The 23,136-nt window shown below is 45.1% G+C and overlaps 2 protein-coding genes across 4 annotated transcripts in view; one reads left to right on the top strand and one right to left on the bottom strand.

The window, feature by feature from the left end:
- The first annotated feature begins 943 nt into the window (after positions 1 to 943).
- Positions 944 to 5,676, top strand: LOC147641355 (subtilisin-like protease SBT2.6). 3 transcript variants are annotated; one of them, XM_086820808.1, is made up of 10 exons: positions 944 to 1,624; positions 2,105 to 2,249; positions 2,333 to 2,727; positions 2,825 to 2,920; positions 3,070 to 3,142; positions 3,266 to 3,551; positions 3,803 to 4,128; positions 4,235 to 4,472; positions 4,616 to 4,897; positions 5,047 to 5,676. In XM_086820808.1, the coding sequence occupies exons 1-10, from the start codon at positions 1,461 to 1,463 to the stop codon at positions 5,454 to 5,456; spliced, it is 2,415 nt and encodes an 804-aa protein (XP_086676934.1). In that variant the 5' UTR covers positions 944 to 1,460; the 3' UTR covers positions 5,457 to 5,676. The 3 variants fall into 3 exon arrangements, with proteins under 3 accessions (XP_086676934.1, XP_086676939.1, XP_086676944.1); XM_086820813.1 differs by having other exon boundaries at positions 945 to 1,624; positions 5,080 to 5,676; XM_086820818.1 differs by lacking the exon at positions 944 to 1,624 and adding an exon at positions 1,786 to 2,013.
- A 6,135-nt stretch (positions 5,677 to 11,811) lies between these two features.
- Positions 11,812 to 23,136, bottom strand: part of APG5 (autophagy protein Apg5 family) — a 28,092-nt gene continuing 16,767 nt past the window's right edge. Inside the window, exons 5-9 of the mRNA XM_086820767.1 lie at positions 14,033 to 14,119; positions 13,066 to 13,153; positions 12,828 to 12,950; positions 12,595 to 12,744; positions 11,812 to 12,519 (exon numbers count right to left, since the gene is read on the bottom strand). Coding sequence (XP_086676893.1) covers positions 12,146 to 12,519; positions 12,595 to 12,744; positions 12,828 to 12,950; positions 13,066 to 13,153; positions 14,033 to 14,119 — 822 coding nt within the window. The 3' untranslated portion in view covers positions 11,812 to 12,145. The remainder of the gene's footprint in view (positions 12,520 to 12,594; positions 12,745 to 12,827; positions 12,951 to 13,065; positions 13,154 to 14,032; positions 14,120 to 23,136) is intronic.

Genomic DNA, 23,136 nt, shown 5'->3' with positions numbered 1-23,136 from the left:
GTAGGGTTCATTTGACGGTCTAGATGACCTTGGTGGATAGCCATGGGAGTTGCACAAGTTCTCAAATAGGTTTATGTTGTAGTCTAATATGCCATATGGTCAGTTGGTCATTCTGGACCAAGTCTTGGCCAACATGGTGACCTTGGGCACTATCTATAAACTAGTTTAGCAACCTTTGTTCATCATTCAGTTCATTGTGATCAAGTGCTCTTATAAGCATGACATTACACAAGACTCCATGAGCTAACCAATCACCACAATTGAGAGAGAGAGAGAGAGAGAGAGAGAGCGTCATCATTCACCTTAAAATGACTTTATAATGGATCTTTCATGAGTACTTTACTACCCATAGAGCTCTCTATTGGTGAGAGAGAGTGTGTGTATGCACGCTTGGTAACACTTACAAATCTAGCGTGCAAATTTGATAGCACTAGTATAGTTGCGGACTGTAAAACCTTTTCTCGTAGTCGGGTGGATAACCACTACCACTATTGAGCGTAGTCGTTTTTAACATTAGGTGGATAACCACGACCGCTATTGAGCGTGGTCGTTTTTAACGTTAGGTGGATAATCATCAAGATTGCTATTGAGCATAGCTGATGGGTCAAGAAGATTTCGAACTCTTTCTCTTAACCCTATTAAGAGAAAGACAGGGAAAAGAGTGTGTGTATGTGTGTGTGCACGCATGTGTTCTGGTGCTAGTGTGTGTGGTGTTGGTTTATGGGCAATGCTCACATAACCCAGTTCGTAGTGTAACTTTATCGGCCGAAATTTAGAAATCTGAGTCGGGATTCAACATTGCCTTTAAGTTTAAGGGTTGAAATTTGTACATTTAAGTTATAGATCCTGGCAATTGTACGATTTCTAGTGATTTTCAAGCCCAAATCCTAGTTAAGCCTAAGCATTGCCTTTAATTTTAAGGGTTGAAAAAAAACATTTTTTTGGAGCATTGTTTATGGGTGTGAACCCTATTTAAGAGAGAGGGGAGTGGGGGGATGGAGAGCAGTTAGGACTGTTTTCAGTATGGCATAATTGATGGTTGCAGACACAACATTGCAATTGTGCCCAACACAATCTCCTCTCTACACACGTTGCCTCGGTCCCTGTTTCTTTGACAGTTAAATCGAATGCTCTCCCAAAGTCCTACTCTCCACACACCTTACCATAATACCATCATATAAACCATAAGTGCTGCGTACACGTGTGAACTCACATTGTGCAATCTTCTAAGTTCTTACTGACTGATCATCAATCTTGCACAATCGGAGAGCCCAGTACAAGGAAAGGTTTAAGCTTGATCCTGTCGCTCAAGATCCCTTCTGGTCAGATCATTACACTTACTTTGGGGGTTTGATTATTAGATCAAACCCTATTGATTAATTAAGCTAGCCAGTAACCCACTGTGGTGCTGCATTGGGCTAAGAGAAATGGAGATTAAAAGATAATTTCGCTCCTTTGCAATGGCACTCACAAAGCTATCCTTTTGGGTTTTCTTTTTTCTTGTTTGCCTTCTCTGTGTCTACGCCAGAGATGAAGTGTTCATAGTTACACTAGATGGCACTCCTGCTGTTCACAAATTTCCTAAAGAAGCTACAACTACCAATGCCAGGCCTTTCACTACAAGGTTCTCTCTCTCTCTCTCTCTCTCTCTCTATCTACACAGACGCACGCACACACGCATTTTGCCTTTTGAAAAGTGGGTAATCCAATAATACACGCAATTTTAATAATTTGGGTCCGCAATGGGTGTTCTTGTTTGGATAAAGTCCCGCAGCTCTCGCTTTGCTTAGTAAACTGTGGGTTACATCGAGACAACTGTTTACTGGGGGGTTTCTTCTTCTGGTGTAGCCCCAGTTTTTTGTTTGGCTTCATGAAAAATGTGGGTTTTGTAGAAAAACACTCAGATTTTCAGTTTGAGTAGCTCCAATTATGCGCATGGAATTGTGGGCTATGGAAATTTTGCTGTTTGAAAATGTGAGCTATGCAGCAAAATGCACACAAGTTCACGATTTGGTATGGCCATGGAAATGCGGTTTTTTGGGTTTTGGCTAAATGCAACAATTTAATCTAAAGTTGTCTCCTTGCTGTTTGTGTAAATATACAGTCCAGCAGCTCGATCCTACTGTGCACAGCTAGAAGCTCAGCATGATAAGCTATTGAGCAGCAGTTTTGAGCGGGATTCTTACAAGAAGCTCTACAGCTACAGCCATGTCCTCAATGGGTTTGCAGTGCAGCTCTCTGCTGAGCAGGTACCCTCTTTCTTGAACCATTGTGCTCCTTGCCCCAATGTTGTAGAACAGATTTGACCTGTGATTTTCCATAATTTCAAAAGGCAGATGCCTTGAGGAACTTGCCAGGTATACGGCGACTGGAAAGAGATTGGGCAGTGGAAAAATTCACTACCCATACACCTGAATTCTTGGGGCTCTCAGCTGGGGTCTGGCCCATCGAGGGGGGACCCACAGGGGCAGGCGAAGGCGTGATCATCGGTATCGTAGACACTGGCATTCACCCCAATCATCCAAGCTTTTCTGCTGCTGGGTCCATCCCTTACCAACCTCTCGAGGGCTTTCACGGAAAGTGTGAGGAGACCACTGATACCAATGATCTCTTTTGCAATGGCAAGATTATTGCAGCACAGCATTTCGCAGCAGCTGCTCAAGCGGCTGGGGCCTTCAACTCATCCAATGATTTTGCTTCTCCACTTGATGGAGATGGCCATGGAAGGTATAAAGCAGATTTATGCACAGACAGCATAGGTAGACATGATGAAGCCACCTTAAGTGAAAGTAACTGACAAGTAACAGCCTACTTGTTGTTTCAGCCACACTGCTTCAATAGCAGCTGGAAACCATGGTGTTTTAGTTACCAATCAAGGTTTTTACTTCGGCGATGCAAGCGGAATGGCACCTCGTGCAAGGTAGAAGGCTGTTAAGACCCATGGGATTTTGTGTCTTCAATTTTCATAATTTTCTATTTGCCTCTTTATTGGTGTTTGACGTGAATTTTGTTTAGAGTTGGCTTTGTGATCTGTTCATATAGAGGATTGACCTTAGGTTGAAATGACAGAATATCTGTTTACAAAGCTCTTTACAGACAATTTGGAGGATTTGTGTCCGACGTCATTGCAGCAATTGATCAGGTAAGCCCAGGAGTGCCTATCAATCAAGTGCATCCCAGCTAGGCAGGAATCTAACATGTATGTATGACTTCATGATTAAGCTGATCTGACCTCTAGGGGCTTTGTGTTTGTGTGGAATAACAGGCAGCTAAAGATGGTGTGGATGTGTTGAACTTGTCTGTGGGCCAGAGCAGCCCCCCATCAAGCATGCATGTCACATTTTTGAATGCATTTGATGTGGCTCTTCTGTCAGCCGTGAAGGCGGGAGTATTTGTAGTGCAAGCTGCAGGGAATGGGGGGCCTTATCCAAGGACCATGGCCTCTTTCAGCCCATGGATTATGTCAGTTGCTGCAGGGCTTGATGATAGGAACTATGGAAACTGGATGTATCTGGGAAATGGGGCAAAGCTGGTGGGGGCAGGTCTCGCACGTAAGTCGACCCATCATGATGCCGTGCACCATCATGTTATGTTTTACAGAGCTCTCATCATTTTCATACATCATAGAGACGGCATGATCTTCATAAGACCATCATAGAGGAGGCATCAGGTTCATAAGAACATAAGGCATCATCTTCGTAGCATATGATAGTGGAGGCATCACCTTCAGCTATCATTTGTTGGAAAGAGAGTATGGTCATCACCTCTCATTGTACTGACATTGTTTTTTTAATCTTTACAGCTGCCACCCCCAAGGATCAAATGTACAACCTGGTGCTGGCCGAGGATGCGTTGTTGAACAACACCGGGTTTTCTTTCAACCCCTCAAACTGTCAACAGCCTGGAGCCTTCAATAAGACCCTAGTTCAAGGCAAAATCCTCATGTGTACATACTCCTTCACCTTCATATATGGAGCCTCAACAGTGAAGAGGGTCTCAGACACTGCAAAAAACCTGAGTGCTGTGGGCTTTGTCTTGTTCACGAGAACCGACTTACCTGGGAACAAGTTCAATCCAGTCCCTCTTGCAATGCCTGGGATAGTCATAACAGATGTCCAGGACTCCCTTGTATGTGATTAATCCATTCATGTATTACCCTCATTAACTCTATTGCAAATGATGTTTTTAACACCTTGCTTTAATGAATGCTAAGTTGTTGCCATTATTCTTCCAGACTCTTTTGAATTACTACAAAACAACGAGTTCTGACTCTCGAGCCAAGATAGGAAATGGGATGAGTCCAGACTTCCAAGGAGCAGCTCCACAAGTGGCTCTCTATTCCTCCAGAGGGCCAGGTGTTAAAGACTACAGTCTTCAAGATGCTGACATTCTCAAACCCAACATACTGGCTCCTGGTTCTCTCATATGGGGTGCTTGGACCCCCATTAGTATAGATGAGCCTGATTTCCAAGGTAAACTCAGCTTTGAACTGTCAAATATATGTGTTTATGGCATTGAGGTGTCTGTTTTTCAGCCAAAACAAGCATATTGATAGTGGTAAATCCTAAGGTTTTCCATCTTTGCGGTGACTTTCATATTCATTTGGTGGTATCAGGTCAAGACTTCGCCATGATGTCTGGGACAAGTATGGCTACACCTCACATTGCCGGTGTTGCCGCCCTGATACGGCAACTCCATCCTGATTGGAGCCCAGCAGCCATTGCATCAGCCATGATGACAACTGCCTCTGTCCTTGATAACAAAGGCACACCACTCCTTGCTCAGCATTACTCTGCTACTGGTGCTGTCGCCCTAGATCCTGCTACCCCATTTGACATTGGAAGTGGTGCCATCAATGCAACTGCTGCTCTTGATCCAGGCTTGGTATTCGACACAGGTATGTGAGGCACCTTGAGGCTTGGTCAGTAATGGAAGCTAAACTTAAAGCTTGGAGTTGGCTTTCTGCTTGTTAAATGCCTTGCACATCCATGTCTGCAAATCTTTTGGCCACATACTGATGAGAAATCGACTTGTTTACGGTGCCAGGATACGAAGATTACATCGACTTTCTATGTGCAGTGTCAGAGGTGGACCAGACACAGGTTCTGAATGCTACAGGGTCGAGTTGCAACACTAAGGCTAGGCTAGCAGCAGATCTAAACTCCCCATCCATCACCATGGCCAATCTGTTGGGCACCAGAACCATCACAAGGACGGTCACCAATGTAGCCCACAACACTGAGACATACGCATCATCATACGTGGAACCAACAGGCATATCCATGCAGCTCACCCCACAGTCATTCACAATAGAAGCAGGGGGATCGGCGGCCTTGTCTGTGGTCCTGAGAGTGGCTGCTCCTGCCACTGGCGAATACAGTTTTGGTGCCCTCTTTCTAAGAGGTGATCAAGGGCACGTGGTGCGAATCCCATTGGCCATAAGAGCTGGGAACTGATCCATCCCTACCTAATCCTCTCCCTACCTAGCAAAGCCTCGAATTCTGATCCTCTAGAGATCCAGAACATGTACATGCTGAGATTATTTGTAGCTTAACCCCAATAATCATCAATTAAAGTACAACGTAACTCTAAAGTTTGGTTAAAGTACCCACCCACTACTTGTAGCCTTGCCCAGACTCCAGATTTTGTGGTAACTTTGATTGCATGTCTTCTTTTTCCAAGCATGCATGGTTAGACAATCTCAAAGTAAATTCCCTTGCAACCTTCATATGCAGGATGATGCACATTCATGTTCTATGGCTTCCACTCGCCGTCATCTTGACTGCAGTGATAGGATTGTAAGGTGCCTCTTTTTCTTTTGGGATTTAAATTGGCCTCTATTTCAATTTGGCAAGTTTAATGTTGCTATCCAACTTTGTTATATCCTAATTGATTTGCAAGGGGCTATGATTATTGATTTTGTAAGAACATGGAAAAGTGATTGTGTTTAATTTAGGATGAGCGGCTAAACATGGTTTATTTGAGTGCTGTGAAGAGAGATGGAAAAGTGATTGTGTAATTTAGGATGGTTTGAGATATATATATATATATATATATTGGGTATATATATATATATATATATATATATACCCAATGGACCTATGAGACCAAAGTGATACAATAATATCCATGGAATACCTCATCATGGAACGAAAAATTAAATTAGAAACAAATCAAAATAATGTCCACAGCATCTCATCGTTTAACGGAAAAAAAAATCGAAACAAATCAAAACTCTCACTGGAGTGATTCCATGGAAATCTTATCATGGAATACCAAGAACATTAAGCATGAGAGGAGCATCAACCCCCAATAGATGGTATACCACTCTCCAAAATATCAACCATGGGGCTAATGAGCATGTCCGAGAGGTCTCCCTCAGCTACGTCGCGTGGAAAGGTAGCTCGAGGGCGATGGAGCATGTCCTGGATCTAGGGATGATGAGAAGATTGTGGCTGACATCCAAAGGGGTGCACATTGGAATGTGGAGGCCTGGTCCGTGGTAACTCCTCTCAGGTGAGGTGGGTCTGCCACACCCTAAGTGGTATAATGAAACCCGAATCTAGTCAATCACAATCCACATCTCATGGAACATGTGAACACTTAGGTAGCTTGACTGCTAGATAAATAAATCCTCAATGAGCCTGAGGAAGTGATCTTTGTAGAAGTGCATCTTTGGTGGGAGCTCCGAAGGTGTGATCCATGTGCAGTGGGTGTAGTGTAGAGGCTAAGAAGGATCTAACCGGATAATCCGGTTGGTGTCCTCATAAGAGAGTTAGAGAAAAGGGGAGTCCAAACTATACTGAAGGGGTAGGAGGGGATCCATGCGGAGCCCATATCCCGAGAACCAAGTGGAAACTCGGGCATACATACTCTAGAGTGGTCCTCGAGTGAAAGCTATCTCGAAGACCCTAGGGCAAGCCTCAGATACCTATGGGGATCCATGTGACTAATGCGATATGTGGTTGTTTGGAAGAGTGCAGCCACTACCATTGAGTGAAAGCTATTTCGAAGACTCTAGGGCAAGCCTCAGGTACCTATGGGGATCCATGTGATTGATGCGATGGAGGTATGTGACTGATGCGTTGGAGGTATGTGGTTGTTTGGAAGAGAGACTCGAAAATACCCGAGAAACCTCCCTTCGGAACAAGCGTTGAGTGACTTAAGTCAACCTTCAATAGCCACAGTGATTTGGGCTTAATACTGCACTCTAATACTCCATCGAAGACATGTCCCTTGCTACAAACTCAAAGGCTAGTAAGTGTGGTTCAGAGGCTAGTGAGCTTGGCACAAAAGGCTTAGAGGCTCAACAAGCATGGCTCAAAGGCTTAACAAGCATGGACTCATAGAGAATCAGAGGTCTAGGGAAGAGGTGCCAAAAGAGCTTGACCACTCATGACTTACATTTGTGTCTCAGAAAATCAATCCCTCCTTGATCAGAATAGGGGTAGACTGGAATAATAGAGGAGCCTTTTGTAACATAAGGTGGTACAAACACATTAAAAACTGAGACATGACTAACACTTCTTACAAATTTTTTTCGGGAGACGACCCAAGCAGAGGACCCATGACACTCACACATGAAAACATAAAATAAGCATTTTATGGGGCTTTAAAAACTTTTGAAGTTGGTGAAGTGTTGAATGCTTGGCCATTCGTTTTAGGTTTGAGGGCCAAGGCATAAGACCCAGAATGTCTTCAGTGTGTTGAAGGAGGCTTCAACTTAGAAAAGCGCCAAATTTTGGATACGCGGAAGCCTTAATTTGATGGAGACGATTCACTTTTTGCAGAACCCCCAAATTTTGAGTGTTGCAGAGGCCTCACAAAAGCCCTCAATCTTAGGTGAATGGAGAGTTTCAATAAGATGATTTTCACCTCATTATTGAAAAGCTCCGAATTTGATGTTGATGTCACATGTGCAAGAAGCACAGAGACTTGCACAAGGAAACAACTAGGCAATGGATTTGAGGAGGATAAGGCATGTGCTGTGGTAGTGGCAATGGGTACACTCATTAGCTAATCAGAAGGCAATCGCAAGTAGCACACAAGTGGTACGACGAAGAGGAGGTGGGCATGCCCACTGTCGAGCCAGCTACTTACGAGGCACTTAGAGTTGTACACAGGAGCAGACGGAAAAGGTTGGCACCCTTGACGGAAGATGCAACCACTACCATCAATGCTACAGTAAACTTTTCCCGAACAATTTGGTGTGGGACTGATGGTTTGTTACAGATCATATAGGAGAACATCATAACCTGGGGCCTCTCAACTCACTGCCAATCCTCATCAGAAATCAAGCCCCGAGAAGGCTGCTCCATACATCAAGGCTAGTGTGACGAGGGTGTAAAAAAGCCTCGTCTTGGGCTCTTGGAAATGTGCCTAGAAGTACTTCCACTCAAGTAAGCTCAAGGTTACATAACCCATGTCACTCTAGCATGTGCTGCGAGAAGCATGGTGAAGCATCGGCCACTGAAAGTTACACCATGGTAGACATAGGATGAGAAAATCTCGACATGGTCCCCTCCATATATGAAGCTCAATCTCAATGTGAAGGGACAAGAGGTTATGAACACCATTACCACTAAGTGCAAAAGTCTTGGAAGGCATCCAAATGTCTCTAAATCCCCTCGATTGAATGTGAAAGGAGGACGATGCCATCTACATAAAGTACTAGGGGATGCCTACCAGTGTAAGACCAGCCCCACCTAATCTACCAATAAAGCTCCAGATCTCATCAATGTAGAGGCCAAAAAGAGTGGGTGATAGAGGGCACTCTTGTTTCACCATAATAGTGCTGGAAATCTCTTGTGATGTACGTCCCACACTCTCACTCGTCTGGTGTGATGGACTCATAGAAGGCGATCATTCTCCAAACCATGTCAAATGGGACTCTCATCTCCTGTAGATGCTATAAGAGACGGAGCTTGGGGTACAGTATCAAAAGCTTTGCAAAAATCCACAAAGTAGCACTAAATCCTCTGATGTTGTGCTCTACCCTCCTCGATGATGCCACAGAGGGTGAAGACGTGGTCAAGGGTAGAGTAGCTTCTGTGAAAGCCTACCTATCCTCAGGTTGTGCATCCATGTCTTTCTACAAAGAAACCGAGCTCCACCTCTAGCATTGATCTATAAAGTTTGGCCAATGTGTGGCCAATCATGATCGTCCTATAATTATTAGGATCAAGTGGATCTCCGGCATTAAGGATGGGGGTGATGGTGTTAGCATACCAAGAGATGAAAATCCTTCACAAAAGCATATATTGAACATGTAGGCTAGTAGAGGCACTAGGGTATCATCGGCATGTGAGATGTACTCGGCAGTGAGTCCCTTGTGATCTTGGGCCTGCCCATTACATAGTCTATGAATGGCCTTGAGAACCATGCCCTTTGTGAAGAAGGTGGAGGTGGTGGGGCAGGGATCTAGTGGTGGGGGTACCCTGGTGGCTGATGGGGGATATGATAGAGGGAGCATGCAAATGGCCTTGAGAACCATGCCCTTTGTGAAGAAGGTGGAGGTAGTGGGGCAGGGATCTAGTGGTGGGGGTAGAGGTGGCTGATGGGGGATATGATAGAGGGAGCATGCAAAGAAGTGACGTGTCTGGGTAGGTGACAGGTGTGGGGGGTGATGTTCTCAGAGTTTACTCCAAGCCTCTTTTGCAATTTGGCCCTAAGAAGAGATGGTATAACTCATCCTCTTTTGGAGTGTAGGACTCTTGTTTCTTACATATGGCGAGGCATTAAGAAATCCGTTGCGCTTGGTGCTTCGTGATTAGTCAAATCCGTACTTCATTTCTAAGATGAGAGTGGCTCGACATTCGTCATCATACGAACAATTCTTGGGCATGGAACCGCAAGGGGGCTTGGCCATAGACCACCGCTTTGCAGATGAAAGAAGTGACAAATGTGCGGAGTATAGTGGTGAGCTGTGATGTGAGGGCTAGTCGAGGGATATATTAGGATCCACATCTTGGAGTTGACGCTAGATGTGATCAAAGTAAAACAAGGTCAAGCTCTTGATCAAAATGGACCTGGGTGTAATGTGAGCTGTGGGGGGGGGAGGGGGGGAAACGGGTGGTGTGCAAGTAAAAGTGAAAGAGAGATGGGCATGGTCAACTTCAAAGGGGAGTCGTGGGATAGAGAAGTTGAGGAGGTGTGCCAAAGCTGGAGATCCATCAAGTAGTCCACAGAGCTAGTACCTCAAGTAAAGGGAAGAAGGTGAGGAAGTCCTAGCGTACACTCATATAATGGTAAGTACGATGACTGGCTCATTGCAAACTAACACACAACAATGTGGATGACTTTGTGCTCTATAAGCTACAGTTGCACCCAAAGATACCATGCTTTCTCGTCCTCCCAGACGATAATAAGAATCTAACTAAGGTGGGGTCTAAAAAGGACAGCTAATCCCCCCAAGCCACTTCATCTTGATGTGTGGGTCACGCCTCGTAAAGCCGACTCCCACTCATACTCGGCTATGTATGGTAAACCCCTCTCAAGGCTCTAATGAGTCTCTATATAGAAAATGGCATCCATGACTGTGAGAATCTTGCTCTAACCTCCTAGATCTAACCACAGTGTGTCATTGCAATTCCATACTGCTAACCTCAAGTGTTTGGGGTGTGGGTGTGTGTGTGTGTGTGTGTGTGTGTGTGTGTGAGGGAGAGAGAGAGAGAGGGGGGGGTGGGCGGGGATTGTATTTTAAAAATAGGGATTTCGGGAAAAAAGTTCTCACAAGCTGTTATTTACCAAGAAAGGCCTAAAACATCCCCTCCCAAAAAGAAAGTTTTCTATTACTTATAATGTTCAGCCCTGTACAACATCTTCTACGAATTGTGCCCAAAGAGGCTTGTAGACCATATTATTCTCTATGAAACACTTGAACTGCTTTATACTCTTGTTTTGATTTAATCCTGCATCTATCTTCTGTTTGATAAATAATTTCATGGTTTCAAATATTCAGGCGTACCTTCTTATTAAAAAACCAATTCACACTACGCTAGTAGAGAAAGAGAACTTTATACAATACCTCTTGACAAGATAGCTCTCTTTTTCTTATTTGGAGTCTTCATCAAGAAAACAACTAAAGATTCAACTCTTCTAATTATGGCAGATGATCTTGGCACTCATGGAATTTCTTTCATATGGTTGTCATAGAGCTCCACCAATGCAGAAAACAATTTTACTTCACCATGATATGATAAATACTTGAGAATATATGCACGGAAGTGCTCTAGATGCTACCAAAATACAAGTCTCACTTATCTAGCTATAAAACAAACCATGAAAAAGAGATTCTCCATGAGCTATTAAGTAATTCGTCAACATGCAATGTGATACACCATTACATGATAAATAGGTTCACAGCTGTCTGCACCAAAGTTGAAACCATGTAATTTTTAGATAGGAGCATACCCCCCACCATAGTTGATATGCAAGCCATAATGCAAAAACTACACATGTTGGTACATCCTTCCACCTTTGGCACTCACCCACATTGCAATTAAACTCCTGGCTTTACATAACCTTGCTAAGACAACTGCAATCATGATGAAGCATTTAGAGACTTATTTTTCATCACCCACATTGCAATTAAACTCCTGGCTTAACATAACCTTGCTAAGACAACTGCAATCATGATGTAGCATTTAGAGACTTATTTTCTTAATCTGTCTTGTCTGCATTACGTTCGAGACCTCCAAACTCTCCTTGAACTGTTTTGTGCAACCCAAAAATATTAATTAAATCTTGCCTTGCTGTCAGAAGCATACCACAAAGAAAGATTGAAACTCTCTGCCATGTCGCCATATAGTCGATAGTAAAACTGATGAATCCATTGCAGGGGGCAGGCATGCCATATCTGTAGAAACAACTACAGTAAATGAATGCTGTTTTGTTTCGCATCTGTATTAAACTTTTTACAGTCGGTCTTTCCATTCTTGTGATGGTGGCACCAAAACATGGAAATGTAGCTTGTAATGCTCTGTAGATGATGAACAAATTGCTGCTCTGGTTCCAATGTGTTCATGTAAAATTGTCTAGGAAACAGGGCATAATGCACATACTTGCATTCGCAAAAAAATCTGCTGCTCGTCTAAAAGCTATATGTCCATCATTCTTTTCTTTTCGTTTATACAAAAAGGCTATTTTATATTTCTTCTTTCTTCCTTTGATCAGTTGCTATCAGTATACAAACATGTACAAAATGATCTGGGCCGGAAAGATTTTGAGCTATCCAATCTATGGGTAAATCTGGACTGGGCTCGATGCCTTGTATGCGAATGGTTCCATTTAGGAAATGAGGTTTCTGTACTCTCAGATGAGGATATTTCATTTTGATGCTTTGATAACTTCGTTGTTCATTGTCTAAACTAGAATAAGTGTTGGCCACATTGCCAAAGGATTCACTTTCCCAAATCAAAGGAGATGGAAAGCTTTGGTCCTTGCTTGGCACCTCTGATGCACGTTTGAATAGCTGTGGTGCAATCTTTCCAAGGGCCTCCCAAAGTGTGAGTGCAACACCTGCAAGCAGAGCATTGAGTTGTACAGGTTCAATCACTAACGAAATGCTTAAAAGTTATTGGGGTGTAGCTTTACCATCTTCCCTCCACACATCTACAGGTCTCGTTATGTATGCAATGTCATCCCAGCTTTTGACTGGAGGTCCCTCGAGGAAGTCCCCATCCCCAACTTTTATGGTTCTTACATAAAGGCGGAATGGTAACTTGAGTGGTGAAGTCTCCCCCACTGCCAAAAAAGGCCCTTGTTAGTTCAGTCCATTCAAATATAAGTCTCAGCCATCATTAAATCCTTTCTAGGTAAGCAATTACCGCCAATTGGTGGTTTACTGGTAGTGACTTCTGAATCACCCAAATTTTTTGAGGACGGCCTACAGTTTGTGCCCAAACTAGGTGCCAACCTAAAACAGACGCGATCATAACTCTCAAGGTCACCTGTAGAATTTGCACATCAGCCTGAATCAGGTTGAGACTTTAACCAAAAAAACATATTAGCAAATGCAAGGTGGCAATTCCTGAATTTCACTACATATAAGTTCCTCTATCAAACCTTGAACAACAGAACGCCAAAGGTCTGCTTGGTCAGACTGGGATAGGTTCATCACATGCTTCGTGCTTCCATACATGACATATGATGCCTGCAAATACGGAGATAACACAAGATTGGCCACGTACAATTTTGTTGGTTTTTTTCCTATTAAACGTGCCACACAGAGAACTTGATAATTCATGCTCTTATAGAGCTTTACAAATCGGCGATCTTCCTAGATCAAAGGCACCGTCTTCCACCATGCATCAGAACCTACTAAAAGTGTTGCTTGAATCAAGGAGAACCATCACCATCACATTTATGCTACACAACTAGAATTTTCTTCTAGGGTTAAAGCCACCCAAGCTTGATCACTTAGATTCTCAACAGCATCCACATTTCCATTACAGGGGGGATGTTACTGGAAATGTGTTTTAGGTTCTAGGTCATAAGTTTGATGACATTCTCCGAGCAAAAGAATTCACTTAGGGACAATAGTTACAGTTTTTATCATGACCATTGCATTAGCTGTCACATCTCATCGCGTGATTTAATCTTCGGCTAGTTAGGATAAGCCCTAACTTTTGATGTAACTAAGTTGCTTCTTTTCAATTGAGCATATCGTGAAGTTCAATCTCTCCTGTTCACGTGCTTCTCTACCTTTTGTACTTGCACACTTTTGTTCCTGCAAGTCACTTGACACCAAGAGCCCTAAGGTCATTCTGGTTGTGGCATCATGATAAAGAATTACGTTCCCTCACACGTTCCCTATCTGGATTCACATCTCAGTAGAAGTGTGATTTTATCAAAATTTTCCAATGTATTTTTTTCTACTAATTCTTAGAAAAGATGAAAAGCACAAAATTCAGCTGTCAACCTCCCAGCAATACACCTTTAATCATCATGACTTCATAAACAATTTTGTATTTACATAATTCTTGTAATGTGTACATATAGCTCATGATGATAGCTTAGCTGAAGAACCAACCTCCTTGAGGGAATTAATGAAACTCCATTTCATCGCATCGTCTCCTTCATACGGAAGGAGTTCGGAAGGAAAACCTCTAAAGTGCACCTGTTAAATTCAAACTAAATACATAAGTTCATGAAGATGTGCAGAGTAACTGGGGGGGGGGGGGGGGAAAAGTGACTTAGAAAATGGCACCTGTTGTAATAGCCTTTGTTGTACCTACTCTTAAAGGTGTGCATGCACACAAAACCCCGATACACGCATGCAGCAACCCACACCGACACCCAGCACACACTCTTTGTGGGGCAAAAAAAATGGTTTTGAAATTTGAAACACGTACACCAAAGCAAGACAACTCCAAACAATTCCTGTTGCATGGACCCCCTTGCACTAGGGTGCAACATGGGCGTATCTATACATACGTGCACAGTTACCATTTGATTAGGGATAAACACTTAGCATTTTGTGAGCCCTAACTCATGAACCAATTGCCAGTTGCCACCAGGATAGACCCAATCAGGTCAATCAGTACGTTGTCCCCCACAATTATGTAACTCAAGAATTCAAGCGGATTTTAAGGCCAAAAGCCAAATGCCAAACACAAGCGTGGACAATTTATGGCATTTATAGGCAGTTGGACAGCCCAAACACAGATGCCAAGCAGCTTGGACAGCCTTCCGGGCTAAGGAGGGCAATTTTGGACACACTGGGCACGGCAAACAGATCACTAACCAGGTCGGAATGCTGGTTGGGCAGGTCAAACAGCAAATGTAGGTCAAGTAGCAGCCTGAAGCTGGTCATGGACTGGTTGTGCAAGATGACCCTGGAAGGGGGCACAAGCATAGTCACCAGAAACGGGAAACGGAAACAGAAACGGCACCCCCCTCGGAAACGGAAACGGAAACGGCACATATACTTCATAAATTAAACTAAAGAACCAAAAACGAGTAATTACAAACTCAACAGCGCGACTTTCTCAAATTTGCATAAAGGACACCTCAAGATGAAGTCAATTTCTTGTTGGATTTAGAATAGAAAGTACAATACAAATACATCAACCAAGTTTGGAACTCATGAGTAGACTCAAACTTGCGAGAGATGCACATCGTCTGAGCCCAAATCATCATAATCTAGAAAGTCCTTGGAGCCGCAATCCTCTGCTTCGCCTGGTAAACTGGCATGCTCCTCTGCCTCTGAACCCTTTTCACCTCCTCTGACCAATGCTTCCAAGATTGGGGGTTCTCATTTCCCTCAAGAAGACGCAAATTGGCACTCACAAAAATTAGATCATTGGTCTTTTGAGTGCCAAGCCAGTTTCGCTTCTTTGAAGCGATATGGCTAAATGAGCTCCATAGTTGCTCCAAACAAGACGAACTGACAGCCTGCTGGCTCAGAATCTTGATAGCCAATTGTTGCAACTCTGGAGTGTCTGCCCCATAGTCCTCCCACCAAACACATGGATCAGTGGTGAAGCGATCTGCCAAAGCATTGGCTCTTCCAAACCTCCTCTTGCAAGCCCTGTAATCTACCAGTTGATCCTTGATAGTTCTCTGCTTTGCAATGTCAGGCTCAAGTCTCTCCAAAATCATGTCCCATCCATCTGCCACCTCCAAATCTGTGTATTGATTGCCTGTTTGAAACTAGGGATCAACCATAAAACCTACTGCATGCATAGGTGAATGGTACATATTCCATCTATCTTGGCATAGCTTCCTTAAAACCTGGTATTTCTGTTCATCTTGCTCAATGTGCTCCAACTTTTCCACCATCTTGTCCATCCCCTCGTAAGTAAATTTTTCCAATGCATGGCTGAAATGAATCTGTCATCCTCAACAAGTGGATGATCGGCTTCCCCAAAGCTATGATGCGTCTCACCTACTCCCACCATAGAGGGTTCCCAATATTTGACGCACATGCCTTCCCTACAACAGTTCCAAACAATGCATGCCTCTCATACTCATCACTCACCATCAACTGCTTTAGGGCACTAGAACACTTGTTAAGGGACCCCAACATGAGGAAGTTGTATCCGAAGCGAGTGTCTGAATACTTGCGCAAATCTCTTGATGACTTCTTCCTGAACTTAGCGAGCAAGAAAGTGTGCCTGTAAATGAAGGATACAATCTCGGTGGCTTGCTCTATGATGGGAGCAATCCAGTCCAACTTCCCGAGGTCCTTGATGTCACGTGCATCCCGCACTTGGATGCCACGTAGACATTTCTGTACAGAAGGTGCAGGACCTGGAATGGTGAACTGGTCCCATGTGAGCCCAGTCCGGGACGAGTCAGCCAGGGATCCATCTCAGTCGTCCGAGGTCAGGTGTGCATTATCCTGCACATGAGTCCAAGGTCAGGTGTGCACTGTCCTGCACATGAAGCAGTGCCAGTCCGCGGTGTGAGTCTCCCTCTGGAATGATGTCAGATGTTCTGTGTATCTGGTTTGCAACTGGATGCCAGGCCTCTGTAGGCATGTAGTTTTGCATGTAGAGATGGGGCCAGCCCAAAGGGCTACCCCAAGACCATTGATGTGGGCATGGGGGAGGTGTAGACCCGCCCCCAAGGGGCCAGGAGGGCCCCGGCTGTGCCCACCAGCCATGTGACAGGCTGGAAGGGGCTGTCGGCCAGCCTTAGGGCCTTGGGACAGCCAGCCGACTGGGCAACAAGGTCTAGAATGGCTGTCAGCCAAGTGTGGGACAGCCCACACGGGCTGCCCAGCAGTACAGTACCCTTGCGCAGGGCTGTCCAGCAGTCAGGGGTACTCTTCTTGGTTCATGCGCAAGATGCCCAGCCCATTGAATGGTGTGAAACCATTTATTTACACTTTTTCTAAAGACCTAGTCGTGAGGCTCTTTAGTAGCTGGCCGACTGCATATAGTAGAGGGTATAAATACCCAAGACATAGATCATTTCATTTATCTCATAATTCACCAAGTGCTCCAAGCAAACAAGGGCCAGGACAGCCAAGAACATTGCTAAAGCAAAGGGGTGAAGGACTGAAGGTCAAGGGCAGGTTTTCCAGCCAAGAAAAGGTCAAGTACTTTGTATTTGTTTTCAGATTTACATCATTCTAATAAAGCAAATACACCATCCGTGGTGGGGGCCCTACAGAGGGTAATTGGGACCCAATACTATGTCCTCCCCATCTCCCCCTTCTCTCTCTATTTTTCTGCACATCGTCTTTCAGTTTGTGCGTTAATTCCGTCGCGAAAAGAGTGCTGATTTCTGAGTTTTGAAGTACAGATCCTTCTCCGAAGCTTCCGCATATTACAGTGGTATCAGAGCCTACTTCAAGGACAAAGATTCAGCAAAGAAAACCAGAAAATTTTTTCGCTCGTGTGGTTGGTTTTTAGACACCGGTGGACTACCCTTTCGGAGTGACTCCTGTCCCTCGAAGGACGGTTGGTTTTTAGCCTCCGGAAGCCTCCGGAAGTCTCCCACACAGATAGTGGATGGTCAGATTGCGTTCCGGAAAGGAATTGCATTTTCCCGCTATGGCGAGCTTTGGCGACGAGAGAGAACCAGAACCATGGGACCAGAGTGCACCAGGCAGCCCAGCTAGGGCACCCGGCTTGAGTGTACAAGACATGTTCCAGCAGATGATGCGAGCAATCGCAGACCAGACAACCAAGTTGGATGAGCAGAAGGCGCGGATTTTGGCTCTGGAGGAGCGTTCTCGCTCTCCAGCGTCGCGTTTTCCGTCTCCTCCTCCCTCTCCTTCCGTACCCCAGATACCAGATCCTCGTCTCACAGGGACCCTCTCGCGGGGTCACAGCCGCAACCAAGCTCCTTGCTTGAGATGCAGATGCGTGCATTGGAGATTCGACAACGAGAAGACGACGCCATGCGACGAGTGGAACACGAGCGTTACCTCAGAGCTTTGGACGCCAGATTGACACCGGCGGCGCCCTCGAGTCATTTTTCCGAGAAAATGAATTTCAGTAAGTATAATGGTAAACTCGATCCCACTACTCTTTATTCATGGTTACATCAATTTGAAGCTTACTTTGCCGCAGTTAGGAAAACAGATACTGACAAAGTGATCTTAGCTAGTTGGTACTTGGAAGGTGAGGCCATCCCTTGGTGGACTCAGTGGGCTCATGCCCACACCAGATCAGGTATGGCAGCTTATGTGTGGGACGAGTTCGTCCGTGACCTTAAGCAGCGGTTTCTACCGCCCCACTACCTTGAGCGACTCGAAGACGAGTTCAGGGGAGCGCGTCAGAACGCGCAACCAGTCCTTCAGTTTGCCAATAGAATTTCGACCTTGTGTCTGCAATTAGGCTTATCTGATACGGACAAGAAAGGGCAGTTTTTGTATGGCCTGGACACGCAAATCCAATGGGAGGTGCGTATGTTTAGGCCAGCCACCTTTGAGGACGCACTCTCGCTTGCGCAAAGTGCAGAAATGAAACACAATGGTGGCAAGCCCAAGACTTCCCAACCGGCTTCTCCCAAGGCTAACGCCTCGGGGGGCAAAAGCCAGAACCAGACGGGGTCTTCCCCAGGACAGAGCCCGCTGGCTCCAAGAACTCGAACAATGCGTCTAAGCTTACTCCAGACCAAAAAGCGGAGACACGCAAGACAGGTGGCAAGTTGAGTGCTGAGGAGCTTGCTCAGTACAGGAAGGAGGGTAGATGTTTCTTTTGTCACACAAAAGGACATACTTCTCGGGATTGTCCGAAGAAACCTCCAAAGGCCGCCGCCGCCTCCACAGCTTCCGTGGTGAGCACAGCTCCCACACAGACCCCAGCGGCTACCCCTAGTTCTTCAACCCCCGGTGCTTCAGTTGGAGCAATTATTAGCCGGGAGCTCGAAGATAAGCAGAAGGGCGCCCATGACCAGGAGTATGAGCGCAACGAATTGCTCAAGTCCTTTGGCTACATAGGTGGCCAGAGAGTCGTTGTCTTGTTTGACAGCGGCAGCACGGAGGATGTGGTCACGGAACAGGCCGCTAGGCGTGCCCGTTTCGAGCTGACTCCGGTGGACAAACAGGTTGAGGGTTTTAGCACCGGTATCACAACGAGCGTCAAGTATGAAGCTCTAGGTGCTAAGTTAGTAATTCAGGGCATAGAGTTTGTGCGTGATTTTATGGTTGCCCCTCTTGTAGGAGCAGACATAATTTTGGGTATCCAGTGGTTTCACAAGTTTCTTCCTGATGTCAAGTGGGACAAGCACACGTTCCAAATCGATCGGAATGTGTCAAACACCCCGGTGACCATTAAGTGTGAGCCAGGTATTCCAAACTTTCCGCTCATAAGCCACTTGCAGGCTAAGCGAGCAGTTAGGAAAGGCGCACAGTGTGCGATGATTTACATCCAGACAGCCCAGACGGTGGCCAGTGCTTCTGAGAAGTACTCGGTTCTCCATGAAAAGTTCCAGAAGATTTTTCTTCGGGACAGTCTACCTCCCCAGCTTCCCCCGTCCAGACCGGGAGGATCACAAGATTGACCTCCTCCCAGGCTCGGAACCCCCGAGCAAGTTTCCGTATCGCCTGTCTAAGGCAATGGAATCGGAGTTGGACCGCCAACTCCAAGAATTGTTGCAAGCTGGCTTCATCCGCCCCAGCGTGTCGCCATTTGCAGCACCGATCTTATTTGTCAAGAAGAAAGATGGGTCTTCTCGGTTGTGTGTCGATTATCGTGCACTCAACAAGCTGACTATCAAGAGCAGATTCCCGATGCCTCGAATTGACTATATTCTCGAGAGGCTGAATGGAGCTAAGGTGTTCTCTAAATTAGATTTAAAGAGTGGGTACCACCAGGTACGGATTGTAGAGGGAGACATCCCCAAGACAGCCTTCCGTACAGAACGGGCCCACTATGAATTTGTGGTTATGCCATTTGGATTGACGAACGCCCCAGCTACATTTAACCGCATGATGATGCGTATTTTCCGGGAGTTGATTGGAGTGTGTGTGTTCATATTTCTGGACGACATACTCATATTTTCAGCTACAGTTGAGCAGCATGACATCGATGTGGAGAAAGTCCTTAAGTTGCTGGAAAGCAACGAGCTCTATGTCAATGAAAAGAAGTCAGAATTTTATCTGTTCCAGGTACATTACTTGGGATATATAATTAGTGCCGAAGGCATTCGACTTGATCCGGCTAAAGTGGCCGAGATTGTTAACTGGGAAGTACCTCAGACTGCTTATGACATTAGATCATTTGTGGGTATATGCCAGGCATATTCCACCCACATTGACAAGTTTTCTGATCTCTCGGCAGACCTCACCGATCTGCTAAAGGGAGTGAAAACCAGAAGGCAAAAGATTCGAATGACTCCACGAGCGTTGGAGGCATTCCAGAACCTCAAGGTGGCTTTGTCAGAAGCGCCTTGTTTAGCCCTTGCCTCATGGGACGAACCATTTCACGTGATCACCGATGCGAGTAACATCGCAATTGGCGGTGTATTACAACAGAATGGTCATCCGGTAGCTTACATGTCTCGTAAGTTACTGCCCGCCGAAAAGAACTACTCAGTCTACGATCGTGAACTCCTAGCAGTTATACAGGCCTTGAAACATTGGAAACATTTCCTGTATGGCCGTGACTTCGAGGTTCGCACTGACCATCAGGCATTACGCTGGATTCAGACGATGCCAAGCCCGAGTGAGAAGAATGACTATGACCAGAAGCCATATCTCTGATAACACAGCAAAATCCTCCTCTTCAACAAAGCTGATCAGAAAATCAGCAAACTCCTCCTCTAAAACTGAGTGCAGCCAAGAGAAAAGAAAGGAGAAGAAGGGATGGGAGGGTGGGAAACCAAAAGGAGAGGTAAGAAATGACTCCCCTGGGTTAAAACCCTGTTGTAGCACCAAAATACGGAGCTGAGATCTCAAAACGCATATCTCATGCTAAAAACGCAGCACCTCTGTGGAAAACGCAGGTCCTCAACAGAAAACGCAGCTCCTCAGTGGAAAAACGCAGCTCCTCAATGGAAAACTCAGTCCACAACAGAAGACAGGTCCACAGTAGAAAACGCAGGTCCTTTGTAGATGTAGATGCGGTGGATCTTTGCCTACAGCAATAGATGTAGATAACGCTGGTCCCTTTGTAACACTGGGCTCAGATACCATGAAAGAATGGCTGTAAATCAGAAAAACAGCAAATAGATCTTGCAAAGAAACACATGTGCAAAAGAACTGAAGTAGAAAACTTGTTATCTGCTAAAGTAGTATAAGTGGCTTGGGTTTGCATCATTAGCACATCATTATTCAGCTATTGCTATTGGTTGTATGCACCTACGGGCAGCCCTCGTGGCCTCTTGAAGGAGGCGCCTTTCTCCAGTGCCACCTAAGGGGCTTGGTGGGTACACATACAGGCTGACAAGTGTCCCCATAGTTGGACAAGAGCTGGTCGGCTAGTATAAAAACAGTGGGCTGGCCGACTATGCAAAAAATACTAGAATAATGTCTTAAAAAATAGACAAAAATAGCAGAAAAATATCTAAAATAAGATGAATGCATGGCCTCATAAATCTGGCCAGATACAGCATGAAATATGCACATGTAAGCCCAATCTGGAGATGATAATGCCAACAACTTTTCTCTAGTCGTAGGTATTTTTCACTAGTCGTGGGTTTCTTCTACTGGCTCACTTACATTCAGGAAATATACACTCTTGACATAGATCACCTCCCATGCATAGAACTGGAGTCCTCTATGCAATTACATCAAGAGAGGGAGGGGGAGCAGGTCAGACAGGCTGGATTGCCCCCCTCCTTGACATGGCCACCACCATTACTTACACATGCATGGTATCCAGAGGTAGTTCGGTGGTTTCATGCACACGGCATACAAATACCATCCCCCCCCCATTTCACTTCAGCCTAGATCCCCCCTACCTCGACCTCTCTTGGTAGGAGATCAACCAGATTAACCACTTTGATCTACTGGAACTACACATACATCAAACATGGATGTCCACGTCAGAGATTGGTAAGAAAGGTAAGTTCTACAGAGATCACTTCTTGAGACTCTCAGAGGATGGATTCCTTGAGATCCCAAGATACATACAGATACACATGTCATCACACGCTATGCATATCACGATTGGCCAGTGAAAGGTATGCTCACACCGACACATGGTAGAGATTGGCCGAGCCAAGAAGATTAGGCACACTATATGATTAGTTGCCCCACCTACTATAAGATACAATGGAGATTCCACTACCTTTGCCCGGAGGAATTTGGCCCAATCACACACGTGATACAGTATGAGATGCCTAGGCAAGCAATAATATGTGAGGGAGGCATGCCGGCTATATATACTACTACATGTAGGCAGCCGACTGGAGCAAAAGACCTCCACGACTCGGAAAAATACCCAGGACAATAAATGGGGAATAAATATGGATAAAATATGAGTGAGGAGTGACCAACCCCTCTGACTAACATGGTCAGCCCTAGAGGCTAAAATAGGACACCAAATAGGAAGCCAGTAAGTAGGGGATGATGTCTAACACCCCCTCTCAGCACCGGATGCTGAGCGAATTCCAAGAAGCCAAACACGCCTTCCTCGATCAAAGATGAAAGACTGCAAAAACAGGTATCAAGAAAGCTCCACAAGCAATCTCCTCAGCAACTCAGCTACAAAAGAAATAGAACAAGCTGCCAAGTACACCGCTCCTCTAGAAGAAAACAACAACTATATAGGCTGCGACGTGCTGCTCCAAATAATGGTTCCAAACCCAAGTGTAAGAACACTCCCTGAAGTCGAATGTCATGTATCCAGCCTGGAGAAGGTATGAAAAACCTCATAACCAACCAAGATCAAATCCTATATATAATCAATCCTGGGAGAAGCAAACTACTCCTCACTGGAACCCTCAAAAGAAATAGAGTCAATCTGCTCCAACTCTGTACCAAGAGTAGCCAAATGCTGTACAAAAGCATCCTCTGAAAAGGTTGGTATCGCAAGATGTAAAGACTCTGTAGAAAAGATGGGGTCCATCTGCTCAAACTCCATAACATGAGTTGCCCAATGTTGTACATAAGTACACACCACTAAGGTAGGCATCGCAAGATGAAAGGACTCCACATCCCCCTCTGAAAAAAGATATCGTCGGATTGATATAAGTCCAACCTGATTCTGATCCAAAACCAAAAAACTCTAGAAG

Source organism: Cibotium barometz, chromosome 2, assembly GCF_041138505.1.
Source record: "Cibotium barometz isolate CiBa-2024 chromosome 2, ASM4113850v1, whole genome shotgun sequence".
Taxonomy (NCBI): Eukaryota; Viridiplantae; Streptophyta; class Polypodiopsida; order Cyatheales; family Cibotiaceae; genus Cibotium; species Cibotium barometz.
This window is presented reverse-complemented; position numbering and strand designations above follow the sequence as displayed.